The following is a 15,903-nucleotide window of genomic DNA, read 5'->3' on the forward strand; positions in this document are numbered from 1 at the left end:
GAAAGCACTAAAAACTTTTCTTTTCCTTCAGGCCTTCCCTGGCTAGCCCCTCTGTTTGCAGTGTCGAAACCGTTTTTTTTCTCCCTCCTTTCCCTTTCCTCTTCCCCTCCCCCCCCCACCTTGTTCCTCCCCTAACCCCCAGCGCCAGGAAGCCGCTTGGCCACAGTGCGCTTAATTAAGTTCCTTTTTCATTTCATTTCATTTCAGGTGATAGAAAACATCAAAGGGAACTCACAAATCTCCCACCATCACCTACAAACCCATCGCAAACAAAGACGCAAACAGAAGCAGGAACAGAACAGAACCCCGCCTGCCAACCACTAAATCCGGCAACCAGAAAGCTATTAGATCAGGAACAAAAGGGGCAACGGGCCTGCCAAGCAGCAACAATACAACTAACCTTGGAAGCAAGTAGACAGTCCCGAGAGGATCCCAAACTAATCCAAACTGAAGTTATACCAAAAGACCTCCCAGAAAAATGCATCTGCAATAAAAATGAGACCAGTACCAGTGAAACAACAAAGAACCGCCGATCAACAAGTGTTGCTCACTCAGAAAACAGCCAGGCAAAGGAGAAATCGGAGGAGGTGACATCCAATAGCGGAACAACAACTTCGCACATTCACAAGCCACATGGGATTATCCATATCAAGCAACAAATGCACCAGCAAACACCTCCCCTTGGGGAAATGGACGCGGACACAATCTTATTCATTCCCGAATTTATCTCCAGAGGAAGAGTGGACACCTTAAACAGGGGTAATATTTTAAAGTTAATTAATTCAATAGAGAAATTAAAAAATATAAAAACCACCGATATGTTATCACTTGAATTTCAACCAGCCCCCCACCCACAAGGAAACGAAACAACAAAGACCATATGGTCATCAAGGGAAGTAGCAAACTTTTATGAACGAATCTCCAACATTTTCACAGTGGGGAATTAAGCTCGAAGCAGAAAAAAAGCCAGCCTACCCCACTCTGCTCCTTGAAGAAAGGAAACAAGAACGCACCCATCTGGCCAAATCAATGATGAAAGGAGCACTTAGCTACTCCCCAGGGCTGGATAAATATACATCGTTCTCTCACAATCCCACCACCCAGCAATCAGCATCAAGTAGTCTAAAAATTACTCGCACCATACCTGGAGATGACCCCAACTGACAAAAAGTGCCATTCTCAACACCTGACCCTACGACCCCCTCCACTAAAATCAAAATATGCAGTTGGAACATTAATGGCCTTTCAGACAAACTGGAGGACCTAGACACATTAAATTACTTAAACAGTTTCGACCTGATTCTCCTCCAGGAAACATGGGAACTAAATGACATTCCTCTACAAGGCTACACTACGCTGACCCATCCGGCAACCAGAGGTTCTCAATATGGCCGAAGCTCAGGGAGACTTGCAATACTCACCTCAATAACTACCATTGGTGCAGTGGAAGAAAAAAGGGCAAACATCACCCCACCAAATGAAATACAGCTCATATCACTTACAGTCAAAAACGAACAGGCCATCCAACAGCTACACGTCATAAACACATACATTCACCCGAAGCACAAGAAATCTGGGTCAAGGGAACTTGTCAAAGAACTGACAAGGCTCATGGTCGAGGGGGATATGGAAAACATACTTATGGCAGGAGACTTCAACCTCAACCTCTTCGGAGACAAAACCTCAGACGAAATGACAAAAGAAATGGACACCATCTGGAAAATCCCAAGCCAAGCTTTCCCCCCACGAAACAAACAAACCAAAACCTCAACCCAGTTAGTACAAGACCTTGAGCAATTAAACCTAAGAGTGCTCAACGGACGACTCATTGAGGACATCCCTCTAGCACCAACATATTTCTCATCAAGCACTTTTTCACACCTTGACTTCATGCTTGTATCACTTCCACTGTATGAGAAAATAAGCTCGTTCAATGTTATGTTATGTTATGTTATGTTATTAAAACTTTTCTATAGCGCTCGGCTACTCAAAAGAGTGTCCCGGCGCTTTATGGGAGAAAGAGAAGAAACTGCAACATACTAACATAACACCAGATAAAAGAAAAGAAGAATCAGCCAGAAAATTTACAAAAGACAGACTACTGAGTGAACAGCCACGTTTTAAGGCCCTTCCTAAAAGCCAGCAGGCTAGTGGCTCCCCGCAAAGCCAGCGGCAGAGAGTTCCACAGCTGAGGTGCCAGCAGTCCAAAAGAGCGGCCACCAAGGCGCGCTTTCTTAACCCGTGGGACAACAGCCAGGTACAGGGATTCCGACCTCAGAGACCTGGTCAGTTGATAAAAGACCAGTCTCTTCTGGAGGTACTTAGCTCCTCCCTTGTGAAGAGCTTTGTAGGCCAAGGTCAATGCCTTAAAGGCGATCCGCTTGCGGATAGGAAGCCAGTGCAAAGTTGCCAACAGGCCCGAGGCACTGGAACGCCTATTAAGACCAAAAATTGCCCTGGCAGCGGCGTTCTGCACTACTTGAAGCCGTTGTAGCAAGTACTCTGGAAGGCCCAGGTAAAGAATGTTGGAATAATCCAACCTGGACCCAATCAGAGCCTGGACTGTCAACGCCCTATGTTCCTCGGATAGCAGGGGAAGAAACCTCCGCAGCATCCTAAGGATGCCAAAACAGGTGCCCGCCACCCCCAGGATCTGGGATTTCAAGGTTAGCCTGTTATCCATCTTAACCCCCAGATTTTTAGCAACCTGAGAGGAACGCGAAGGAGGGAACATATCCATTGGCCACCAGGTCTGCCAGTCTGGCTCTGTGTCACACCCAAAGAAAAGCACCTCGGACTTGTCGGAATTGCACTTGAGGCTGCTCAGATGGAACCAATGAAACACAGCCCCAAGGCAATCCCGAATACTCTCCCCATCAAAGTCACCTCCTCTTTTACAAGAAAAGAGGAGCTGGGTGTCATCCGCGTAGGATACGATCTGGGCGCCATGCGACTCCACCAGCGCCGCCAATGGGGTCATAATGATGTTGAAGAGGGTCGGGCTCAAAATAGAGCCCTGAGGGACCCCGACTCCCAGAGGCGGCATCGCGGCGGAATCAGGCGGAGCCCAGATCGTTTGCCGGCGGCCGGCTAGGAAGGAGGAAAACCAGTCCAACACCGTCCCCCGTAGACCTATCTCGAAAAGTCTAGCGAGAAGACCACCATGGGGAACGGTGTCGAACGCCGCCGACAGGTCTAACATCACCAGCATGACTTTGCCCCCAGAGTCCAGGACTCCTTTAATGGTTTCCGAGACCTCAAGGAGCGCAGTCTCTGTGCTAAAATGGGGACGAAAGCCCGATTGGGTGGCATGCAGGATCTCATTAGATTCAAGAAAATTGGAAAGCACGCCATGAACGTGCTTTTCCAGAACCTTCGTGATAGCCGGCAACAGAGAAATAGGCCTATAATTAACAGGGGCCTTCGGATCTAGACCAGGCTTTTTGAGCAAGGGGATCACCATCGCCTGTTTCCAGGCATGTGGGACCACACCAAGGGCCAGATGTAGGTAATTTTTATTTACCGACCTCTTAAATACCGAGTCATACCGACTCGGTATTTAAGAGGTCGGAAAATAAAAATACCGAGATGTAGGTAATTGCAGATGTGCAATTACCGAATCGGAAACAGTCGGTAATTTCCGATGTGGTAAATACCGACCAGTTAATGCCCATGCATTCCTATGGGCTTTGAAGCCCATAGGATTGATTGGGCATATACCGGTCGGTATTTACCACATCGGAAAATACCGACTGTCACAAGGGTGCAGGGGGTGTCACTTTGACACCCTCTGGCACCCCCAAAAGAGGCTCGGGTGCCATGTGGCAGGCATACCTGCCCTAAGGGCAGGTCTGCCTGTCATATGGCATAGGTGTGCATGCACACATGTGCATGCACACCAGAAACGGTATTTTACCATCAAGTAGTATTTGATGGTAAAATACCGATGTGGTACTGCTTGTGGGACTCAGAAGAGTCCCACCTACATACCAATTTTCCGGAATCAGTAATGATACCGACTCGGTATTTTACATACTCGGTAAATTTACCTATCGGTAAATTTACCGAGTCTGTAAATTACAGGGACCTACATGTCAAATTACTTTTACCGGGTGGTAACGGCCGAATTCGGCCGTTACCACCCGGTAAAAGCCTACCTACATCTGGCCCCAAGCCTCAGCGAAAGATTTAGCAGCGGGTTAGCCAGCGGGTTGATCACCTCCGCGACTTTCGCTAGAAATTTAGCCGGGCATGGGTCAAGGGGTGAACCCGATTTTAAGTTTCCCATTAGAGCCAGGGAGTCGGAAGCAGAGAGTGGGGGAAACACACTCAGCGTCACCCCTGGCCCAGCCTGTGGCGATATGATGTTATCAGGTTCAGTCTGGCCCGCAGATACTGGTGCCAGGAATGACTCCTGGATGCGTTGGATCTTGCTCGTAAAAAAATCAGCAAGGTCCGTAGCCCAGGTACCTGAAGGTTTTTCGTCCGAGGTGTTAGCCCAGGGGGAGGTAAATTCTCTCACAATGGAGAAAATCTCCTTGCAGGAGTTGGAGGCAGCCTCCACTCTCCTGGCCAAATAAGCTTTTTTTTCCAGGCGGATGTCCCGGTAGTAAGCCTTAACCACCGTTTTGTAGGTAACCTTGGCGGTTCAAGATAGGAGAAAGCACCCAAAGTGACCATCTGCCGCTAGAAATCAATCTTGGACTGACCTGCATGAACGAAGCAGCTGCAAAAAGATACATCGTCAAAGAACACACCACCAACTACAGAAGAATAAGATGCAAGCCCACCAAGCCTGAGAAACTTCTAAATAGCGCTAAAACAATTATACACCAGACATCCAGCTCAAACAATAACCCCCTTGATGCCTGGGTAGACTTCGTAATGGAACTAGGAGCCAAACACGCAACAGAGACAAAAACTCAAAAAGGCAACAACATCGCCAGGATCATACACGGCAAAATAACAACTGCAGAGATAAAAATATAAAGCGAGAAATAGAAAAGTCTCTTAAAGAACTCCGAAAACACCCCAACATCGAGGACACCCAAAAGAATCTCTGCAAGCTAAAAGCACAGTTAAAAAAGAAAACCTGGGAAAGAAAAAGGCAACTAAACGAGGACCTCTGGGTAAAAATCCTTCACAACTCCAAACAGAAGAATAGTTCCGGCTTTTGGAAGATCATTCACAGCCTCCGACAACCAGGCCACAAAGGCATTAACTCCAACATCTCCGAATCTGACTGGGCTACCTACCTATCAGCTCACTTCAATAAAGCCGACCCTGCAAAGGCCGAGCCTGCAGGGGGAGACAGGTCAGACGCAGTGCACAAGAGCCCGGACAACCTTGGCATATTTTCCAACAATAAAATCCAAGCCTGCAGGCGGAAACCAACCAAGGACCAAAATCCAATTGAGGCTAAACGCCTACTACCAACATTCGACTCAACCGCACTTCGAGAAGAGAACTCATTCCAGGACACACCGGACAGATTAAGAAAACTAATTCTAAAGGGCAAACTCGAGGTGGCCCCCGGTCCCAACGGGATACCGCCCATACTATACAAGCAAGACACTGCCTTCTGGTGCAACACCCTGACACCAGTATTGCACGCAATAAGAGAAACAGCAACCATACCAACATCCTGGAGAGGCTCGATAATAAGCCCAATTTACAAAAAGGGAGCCAGGAACGACCCAAGTAGCTATCGCCTTATAGCCCTAATCGATACAGAGGCAAAATACTACGCAGGCCTAATCTTGGAGGAATTAACATCTTGGGCAACAGCAAATAACATCATCCCAGCAACCCAAACTGGATTCCGCAGCGGCCAGGGAACCTCGACAAACATCATGGCGCTAACTCTTTTGTCCGACGCAGCAAAAGCTTCCAAGAGCTCTCTCTTCACGTGCTTTATTGACTACAGCGCTGCGTTCGACCACGTAAATCAAAAAAAACTCTGGCGGAAGTTGGACAGATGGGGAATCCCAGGCCCACTTTTACAGCAGCTGGTAATGTTATACACCGACACCTAGTGGAGTAGTGTGGCTCACTGGCTAGAGGCGGCAGGCCCGAGAGCAGAAGTCAGCCTGGGACCAGGGTTCAATTCCCGACACGGCAGGGTCGTGGACCTTGGTCAGTGGACTCGATAATTCTCGCTTCGGTGCTTACTCTAATCAGGGGTTCCACTCGGCAACTCTGGGCATTAGCTTGCCTAATCTCCACAACGGCCCCACCAATTCCGGGGATGCCTGGCTCCACCTTGGGGACTCCCAGCAAGGGACCATCCCACAGGGAAAGCCAGGACGGGTTCCCCAGAGTTATACAGCGCCGGGACGCCCCGTTGCTGGGGCAGCTGTGCGCTTTACAAGTATACTACATTTACATTTACATTTACCTGGGTCAGGATCAAACTGGGCTCTGGCTCGCACTTCTCGAGACAAATCAAGACCAGTAAAGGCCTGAAACAGGGCTGCGTGCTAGCCCCCACGATGTTCAACCTCTTTCTTGCAGACCTCCCTGGTGAACTGGAGACAGTTAAATCCCATGCCCCAAGACTAGGCAACATCTCCCTCTCAAACCTCCTCTATGCAGACGACCTAGTCCTCATCAGTCAATCCCCCGTCGGCCTCCAACATCTCCTTGACAAAACCAACGCATTTTCAAAAACCAACTCATTAACAATTAACTTAAACAAAACAAAAGTAATGACAATAAACTATCACAAAAAACGGAAACCCGCATGGTTCCTGGACGGACAGAGGTTAGACCAGGTAGCCTCTTATAAATACCTAGGCGTCACAATAGACGGTAATGGTTCCTTCAAACAACAACTAGAGGAAATTCGTCGAAAGGGCACGACATTCTACCTATCGATAAAGCCTCTGCAGAAAGCACTCCCTGAACGATCACTGGGCCCTCTCCTACAGGTATTAAGAGCTCGCCTACAGCCCATGCTTACCTATGGTAGCGAATCCATGAGAGGCAAAGATGCAACAACACTAGATAAAACCATCAGTCGAGCATACAGGGCAATATTTCATCTCCCCACCAACTCATCACCCGCACAAATTCGCCTCGAATTCGGCCTCCAGAAACAAGCGGTGGAGAGAAGAGGCGCATATCTAAAAAGCTGGCGGAAAATCAGAGATGCCAACCACGGATCCTTAAACGCCCACCTTTGGACCGAACTAACCATCAGAGTCAACTCACCTGCAAGGACCTATTTAATGGAATCATTGAAGGTCTTAGGACTTGCAGACTTATGGGAGTCGGCAACTGACCTTGGCACCTTTAAAAAAGTGGTGTCAAAAGTCACCAAGATGGTCTCATCAATTGAGGACAAAGCCACCCTAGCTAAAAGAGCTCACGGATGGGTCGTGTTGAATGGCTACAGCGCTCTAAAACCACAAGGGTATCTAACGATGGGCCTCACACAGAAGACAAAAAACAAGTTCCTTAATATGCGCATGGGCAGGATTCCTATAGCTCCGCACCTGGCTCCATGGACAAGGGAGAATCCTGCTAATCAATGCCGCCTCTGTCTTTCTGCGAAAGAGGACCTCATACACATTATCTGCATTTGCACAAACCTACAGGACATAAGGCGCTCCTTGTTTCGGGCTCTATGGAATCAGAAGGGCATAAGGAGCTGCAGGCAGGCCGTGATGCTCTGTTTTAATCCTGACAAAACTCAGCTAAACTGCAGAACAACAACATTTTTTGATATAGTGGCCACAAGATTGAACGAAAAATCCAGAGGGTCTTCTCAAGCAGAAGAAAAACAACAATAGAGCAAACACCCCTGGCTATCACGGTCTTCGAATTTTGAAAACTAACAAGGCCACGAAAACCCCACTGATTCTTATGTAACCAAAGCTGAGACTTTTATACTTTTAACACCTGAGCTATTGCACCTTATTATTTATTTATTTATTTTATTTTATAGCACTTGTAAGGCGCACAGCTACCCACAAAGGGTTTCCCGGCGCCGGACCAGCATGAACACGATACCACTGGAGAGAGAACAGTCAAAGCATTTATTTATTAAATAACCATGTTTTTACACTTTTTCTGAAATTCATGTAGCTTTCCTCCTTGCGTATATGAATAGGCAGTGAATTCCACAGCGTTGGGCCCAGGTAGGAAAAAGATCTCCCGCCTATTCTGGCCCGTTTAAACCTTGGTACCACAAAGTTTGCAGCTGTGCCTGAACGAAGACTACGATTTGGGAGGTAGGGTTTAGCAAGTGCCTGTAGATATTTGGGGGCAGTGCCAGCTTTGATTTTAAATAAATAACTCAGGGCCTTGAAACGAATTCGATTTTCAACCTTAAGCCAATGCAACTCCCTAAGATGTTTAGTGATCCTAGCGTATCTAGGGATTTTGCAGAGCAGTCTGGCCGCAGCGTTCTGCACTAATTGTAGACGCTTTATCACTGCCTTGTTTGAACCCAGGTATAAGATGTTACCGTAATCAAGCCGAGATGTCACTAAGGCATTGACCACGGTCTTCTGGGTAGTGGGTGGCAACATCCAGACTATTTTGCGTAACCATTTAAGAATGGTAAAGCAAATACCTGCCACTTTATTTGCTTGTTGAGTCGTAGATAGACTGTCATCTATGATGACCCCAAGGTTTCTAGCCTGAGAGGCTGAAGGTGGGAGTTTGCCTAATGACGATGGCCAATGGGAGTCGTTCCAGAGGTCTTTACTATTTCCTAACAGTAGGACCTCTGTCTTATCTCCATTTAATTTGAGTTGGTTGGCTGACATCCAACTAAATATTTCTTGGAGGCCTACTTTTAATGCAGAAGGGACAGACAAGTCGGATTTGGAGAGTGAAAACAGGACTTGCGAGTCGTCTGCATAGGTCATTAAACTTAGACCAAAGTTTTCTACAAGATTGGCCAGTGGTCGTAGATACAAATTAAAAAACAGAGGGCTCAGGATTGATCCCTGCGGCACACCATGAGGAGAATGGAATACCTCAGAACATGCCTCCGAAGAGGAGATCTGGAAAGTGCGGAGGGATAAGTAAGATCTAATCCATTCCAGAGCTTTGCCCTCGACACCATTCTCCCCCAGCCTGTCAAGCAGTATGGAGTGAGAAATGGTGTCGAAAGCCGCACTAAGATCTAACAAGACCAGTGCTACTGTTTGGCCGTCATCCATAAGCTCCCTGATCTTTTCTGTGACCCCGAGTAGCGCCGTTTCGGTAGAAAAGCCACTCCTGAACCCGGATTGGGACAAATGCAGGAGCTCATTGTTTTCCACATAGGTTGAAAGTGCCTTGTGTATATGCCTCTCTAAAATTTTTGAAAAAGCAGGCAATAATGAGATTGGCCGATAATTGGCCAGTATCATCGGGTCTACGCCTGTTTTTTTAAGTAGAGGGCTGACCATAGCATGTTTCCATAGAGCAGGAACTGTAGCTTGCTCCATGGAGGCATTCAATATCTCTGCTATGGAACTCAAAGCAGGGTCCTCTAAATTTTTTATGATACCGATAGGAATAGGGTCACGCGGGGAACCCGATTTGATCGATTTTAATAGTTCCTTCAGTGTGTCCAATTTAATGGGAGGCCAGGCTTCGAGATGACATTTTTCTCTAGGGACTAGGGCAGTGTTACCTTCCTTGTCTGTGGTCTTGCTGTCATTTTTAATATTAGAGACAATGTTCTCAATCGTGTTCATGAAGAAAGACGCCAGGTCCTGGCATTGCTGGGTATTAAGGGGGGTAGGTTCTGCTCTAGAGTGTTCACCAGCTAATTCTTTTACCATGTTAAAGAGAGTCTGAGATTTATTTTCGGCCATGTTAATAGTGTTGGTAACATAGCATGCTTTGGCTTTCATGCATGCTGAGTGGTAACAATTTCTGGCCTTTCGGTAGACTTCTTTTTGGTAGAGGTCGTAATTTTTCCGCCACTGCCTCTCTAGAGTCTTGCAGGTAGATTTTTCTTTCTTCAGGGCTTCTGTGAACCAGGGGGCGGGAGGGCGGTGTACTTTCCCTTTGCAACGGGCTAAAGGCAGGCAAGTGTCAACAGCACCAGTTAACCATAATTGTGTTGATTCTGCAATGCTATCCATATCTCCCTCTAAACATGGGTGACCCTCCTTCAAAGCATTGTTAAGGTCCTCCAAGTTAAGGGATTTCCAGTTTCTTCTAAAAGATTCTGAAGGTGTCATAGTTGGACCTTTTTTGGGCTTAAGTGAGATAGTAAAACTTTGTAGAAAATGATCTGACCAGAGAACAGGCGTGGTGTTAAGCCATGAAAGTTCTTTCAGATTTGATATTATGGGATCTAACAAGTGTCCAGCTTTGTGAGTTGGACCACTATTTCATAGCGTCATATCTAACACCGTAAGGTCATCTATTAAGTTTTTGCAGGTCTTATTATTATCATCCTCTAAATGGAGATTCAAATCTCCTAATAGAGTGAAATTTTGAGCTTTCAGCTGAAGAGGTAAGATATAATCAGCCAAATTTTCTGACCAGGAGGGATTATTTCCTGGCGGTCGGTATAACAATAAGCCGGAAAAGGTAAAATTGGGATTGAGGGTAATTTTAAAAGATGCTGCTTCGCAGTTCGGGATAACTGTAGGTTCAAAGTTGCACACATAGTCTCTGCTGTAAATAATAGCAATACCCCCTCCTGTTTGGCCTACCCGATCTCTCCTAGCAATAGCATAGCTCGGGGGGAGGGCGGATGCAACATCAGGGCCCGATCCATCATGAAGCCACGTCTCAGTTAAAAATATAGCACAGGGCTTATTTTCAGTCAATAGGTGGAAGATATCTAATTTGTGCTGGGGTAGTGAACGACAATTTATCAGATAAAAGATGAAATCATTAGAACTCTCTCTCTGTTGATAGGGTCTAAAAACAGTACCCTGTGGGGTATCGGGATAGGGCTGGTAGTTAGTCAAAGTAAAAGTACATTTCGGGCATGTTTGTGCACCAGCTTGTAGCGGGTTCAAGATTATACAGGTGTCATGACTAATAGGGCGTAACGCCCTAATTAAAGCGCCTGTTAGCATACCTGTAAACTGGGAAGGACGGAGATTTATGCCCTATGTCCCGGTCTGGCCCGGACGGGCACAGACGGGCTGACTCTGGCTGGACTCCGGCGAAGACGAGGCGCGTCCGCTCAAAACGCGTCCGCTAACGCGGAAAGAGACCGTTTCCTTATAAAGCTGAGACTAGAGCGCTCTCACCGCTCTATCCCGCCCCAAAATGGCCGCCACGAAATTCCCTGCTGCTCGGTGCCTTGCCCTAAATCGGCAGGAAACGAGCGTGTGTGTGCTGGGGTGACTGCGTGTGGGCGACAGGTATGCTGAATGCAATTTTGTGGTTTTTTTAAAACACAGAAATACAATTGTTATTCACAAATGCTAATTTTAAAAATTCGATTCAAATTAAGACTCCTAAAACTTTGCCAAGTCCTCTGACAAAGTATACAGCACAAACGATTTTGCCTGTCCTCTCACAAGATGTTTGGCAGAAAGATGATCACTGCCGAGTGCTTGCTAACTCGCAAGACACTGCCTGGGGGCTCCTTATAAAGCCGAGACTAGAGCGCTCTCACCGCTCTATCCCGCCCCAAAATGGCCGCCACGAAATTCCCTGCTGCTCGGTGCCTTGCCCTAAATCGGCAGGAAACGAGCGTGTGTGTGCTGGGGTGACACCTTACTTGTTTTAAGAAAATATTGACCTTTTAAAATTTGTATTTTTCAAAATTGTGAGTTTTTATTAACTGTACAATAAAAGAATCTCTCCGTGGCTGTAACAAACCCTGATGTGTTTGGTATCAAACACGTTGGAATCAAACCTCAATGGTATGATTCCATGCAGCACTGTAAAGCTCCTCTGGGAGGCCCTCAGTGCTCAAGGTATCAGTCTTCTAGACCAGGACAGCAAACTATGGCTGCTGCCACCAGAGACAAGATTTTGCCCTCCAGCTGCTGAGACAAGCTTGAGCAGGGAAAGATAGAACAATAGGTCTCCTGTCAGAGGGAGATGCGACCACCTCCCAGACAGGACTTAGTGTATTGGGACTGGGTTGGGGTGCTTGCTAGTGCCACTACACTGTTTTGTAGGGCACATTTGGTGCCCTCCTTGCATACTCCATTTGGAACCAGTTCAGGGAGCAAACTGCACAGACGAGCTCGCCCCGCTACGCAACCCGACAAACAATGCCCCAGAAAAGAAGCCTGGTTCAGCACGATCTCCAAAAAACCAAGCGCACCTGCAGACGCCTGGAGAAGAACTGGAGAAACTCCAAGACTACCAAAAATGACTCCAACTACAAGGATGCCATGATGGACTACCACGACCAAATCAGAACTACCAAAAGGAAGTTCATCCACAACAAAATACTTGCCAACTCCACCAACACCAAGGAACTCTTCAGTGTCATTCAGGATTTCACCAACCCAAGCAGGGAAGCCACAGACATCACCCCGTCCCAAGACCTCTGCGACAAGCTTGGAACATACTTCCACCTCAAGATCAAAAACCTCTACGACAGTTTCGTAGACCATCCACCTGACACCCTGACACCGCAGCAGCCACTCCGTCCCCTGGAGACACCAGCCAACCCACCAATTTTACATTCAAATTCATTGACCCAGGGAGGTTCCACAAAAGTGTTAGGTAACCTACCCCTTAAAAGCTGCAAAGGCATTTTACCCATGGTCCAATGAGGAGTTAACCAACACATTTCGACCTTTATTTATTTTATTTATTTATTTTTGAAGCTTGTAAAGCGCGCAGCTACCCCCAACGGGGGTGTCCCGGCGCTGCAGACAGCAGGCTAAACAGTAGGGTGGTGGCAGCTAAGGGCTGGCCTTCTTCAATAATCATTCTTTCCAGATTAGATTTGGCCAAAGATATTGTTTCCTTAAGAACTCTGTTTAGCCTTTCCACCATTCCATTGATCTCTGGATGATACAGCGAACACTTCTTGTGGGCAATAGATCAATCAGACAGTAACATATTCATTTCTTTAGAGAGCAATTGCACCACATTGTCGGTGAGAATGGCCCGTGGGAATCCCTCACGACCAAAAAGAACATCAAAGAATTTAATTACATCATTGCTGTCAATAGAGTTAGAAATACAAACTTCAGGCCACGTGGAGAACATGTCAATCGCAACAATAACAAATCTTTGCAAGCCTTCATTATAGATTTGTCCCAAAATGTCTAAGGCTATCTTACAACAGAGACCCTCTGTTAATTTCCTGACCTCCATGGGTGGAAACCTGGTTTGTTTTATCTTCTCACTGAGTGCGTACAATGAACATTCTCTAACAAGCCTCTCAATCATTGTATCCATTCCAGGCCATCAGAAGGAACAACGTAGCCTTTCCTTATATTTAGACATCCCATGTGAGAATTATGAGCAGCTCTTCCCTCAGCTTCACCGTAGGGATTAACTCAGGTCCCCTGAAATGCAACCCTTACTGACCATTAACTCATCCTTACATTTTCAAAAGGATTCACATCCAGCTGTACTTGTTTTCTTGGCGTTACAACCACACCCCAGCAAAAGCATAACCTCTATAGGAAGACAGCGGCAGATTTACAAGTCCCTTGCGCTGCCAGTACATCACTTTTTCTGACGCACTGGCAGGGCATTTCACTGACCCATATTTACAAGGACAGGAAAAGCCACCCTGCGTGGCTTTTCCTGTCCTTGTAAATACAGCCCTTTTACATGCAGCACTGTGTGTGAAAGGGGCATTCCATGGGTGTTCATGTGGGTGTTCCTACGCAGCACCCATGGAACCAGACACATTTCCAGATTTATGAGGATTCGTAAACCTGGAAATGCATCAGTATGCTACGCACCCTAGGTATGTCATGTCAAGCTGTGCCGATCAGCGCAGGCACAGTCAAGCAGGAAAGACTCCCACAGCTGAAGAACTGTTGGCGCGCGCTTTGGCGTGAAGCTGTGAGAGCTGAGTCTTAGATCCCCCAATCAGCTACAACGAGCAACAGCTGCATTGTCATGACCACAAAGGAAATGCTGTGTCTTGGAAAGTCTACCCAAAGTCTACCCACACAGGTTCGTATCCTGATGACTACGCTAGTGTAGCAATTCAAAATACGATGAAGTGTAGAGGCATAAATAGCCTGGAGAGCAGTTGAAGGTTCAGGTACTTTTATTTACAGAAGCTCCCAGCCATCCATAAGCAGGAGCTCTTCCAACTGCCAGGTACATTTCAAGTGAACACATTCCGTCACCATGGGAACCCACATCCAATAACCTCATAATGACACTCACAACTGTGCCTGTTCACGACACAGCTGTGATTACAAATACAACAAGGTAGTTAGGAATACCACAGTTTTGTATTCACGACGATCTAGAGCTCATGAATGCTGAGAATGCATAATATAGAGCACGTAGTATCACCACTGTTACTACAATCATTGGTATGTGAGTTGGCAATATCTGTTCACTGGTGCTCTCTGTTACAGTTTTGCCACGCTGTGGCTTCAGTGTACTTCAAAGCAATGTTGACACATCACTCTAAACCAAAACAATGGTACAAAATGCAGTAATTGCATTACCAAATATTTGAAATTATAAGTCAAGCGCTCTAAATGTGTGCTTAAATGTGTATGATCCTTAATTGGAATCCCACCAGGAAGCACTGGCGTAACGAAACTCGAGGGGGCCTCCCTGCAAGGCTCGTGAAGGGCCCCCCTCCGGGAGCAATCAGGTGCTCTGCAGCCAGAGTGCTGTGCTGAGGGGGGCCCTTGGAGCCTGGGGCCCCCCCGCACCGCGGGGGCTGCAGGGGCTTGTGTTACGCTCCTTCCAGGAAGGATTTTCACTCCTCCCTTTTCCCTTTCATTACATACGGACAAATTACCTCTAGCATTATTCTTACTTATCTCTTAACGGAAATTTCAAATTATTACCAGAAAATGTAGGTCTCTGATTGGCTGATGATTTTTTTCTGAACTTTTTTTCTGAATGTATCACGCAAAAAGAAGCAAGTACACTCATTTGCAAATACCTACAAAGCATCTCAAATAAATGAAATACGTTTTGGATCATTGCTTTAGGTGTGTTAGGGTTGCACGGCAGAGGATAAAGTACACTGTAAACGCAATTGAATGCTGTTGTCCATATATCGTCTTACATTTGAAAAAAATGTGTAGTGTGTTTGCTGCATATTGGCAAACATTTTGGTTTTTAACTTACTTCGAGACAAATAACCTTTTTTTAAGAGCATCCAGCGATTGTCGTGTAGATTTCTGAAGACTGTCTACCAATTGATGGCTGAAATGGGTATACACCTCTTTGCATTCCTGTGGAAATAAATATTCAATTATGTTTATGGAATCTTCTTTGTTTCATTTTCAGTTAGGATCTATCTAACAAGAAACAAGTGGTTGCATGCAAAGACGCCATGCTGATAATATGAATCCAGATAAAGTGGCCAATTTAGAGTTTGGTAGGCGAAGTAGTGAGCTCTATCATCCAAAGGGTACTCTACCTGCCAAATTTAGAGTTGTCAGCTGGCACAGAAGACATCTGCATACATTGAAAGCAACTGCCATGACCGCTGTTCCATTCAATATACAAAAAATATGGTGAACATCCACCATCGATTTTGGTGGCATTGGTTTTGACAGACATACACAAAACTTTTCAAAACTTTTTGTTTTTCATGAACAAACTTCCAAAGTGGGAGTTTCTTACTGAAAAAACAAAATGAACCCACACTCTCGGAGTTTTCTCCCACAGTGTGAGGTTCATTCTTTTTTTCTTTTGCCTCACTTCCATGTTTTACTTGGTGGTGATGGACATTAAAAGAAAAAAGTTATTCAGTGCGGCTACAGTTTTCCGGTATTAAACAATTAACACCCATTGTTATTGTGTTTACCA

The 15,903-nt window shown here is 46.2% G+C and overlaps 1 protein-coding gene across 7 annotated transcripts in view; it reads right to left on the reverse strand.

Moving 5' to 3' along the window:
- The window catches only part of DNAH8 (dynein axonemal heavy chain 8), a 10,041,960-nt gene that overhangs the window by 6,924,652 nt on the left and 3,101,405 nt on the right, over nt 1-15,903 (reverse strand). For all 7 annotated transcript variants that reach the window (XM_078647354.1, XM_078647353.1, XM_078647356.1 and 4 more), the window contains exon 24: nt 15,217-15,323. In XM_078647354.1, coding sequence (XP_078503480.1) covers nt 15,217-15,323 — 107 coding nt within the window. The remainder of the gene's footprint in view (nt 1-15,216; nt 15,324-15,903) is intronic.

The sequence above is a fragment of the Lissotriton helveticus genome, chromosome 6, assembly GCF_964261635.1.
Source record: "Lissotriton helveticus chromosome 6, aLisHel1.1, whole genome shotgun sequence".
NCBI lineage: Eukaryota > Metazoa > Chordata > Amphibia > Caudata > Salamandridae > Lissotriton > Lissotriton helveticus.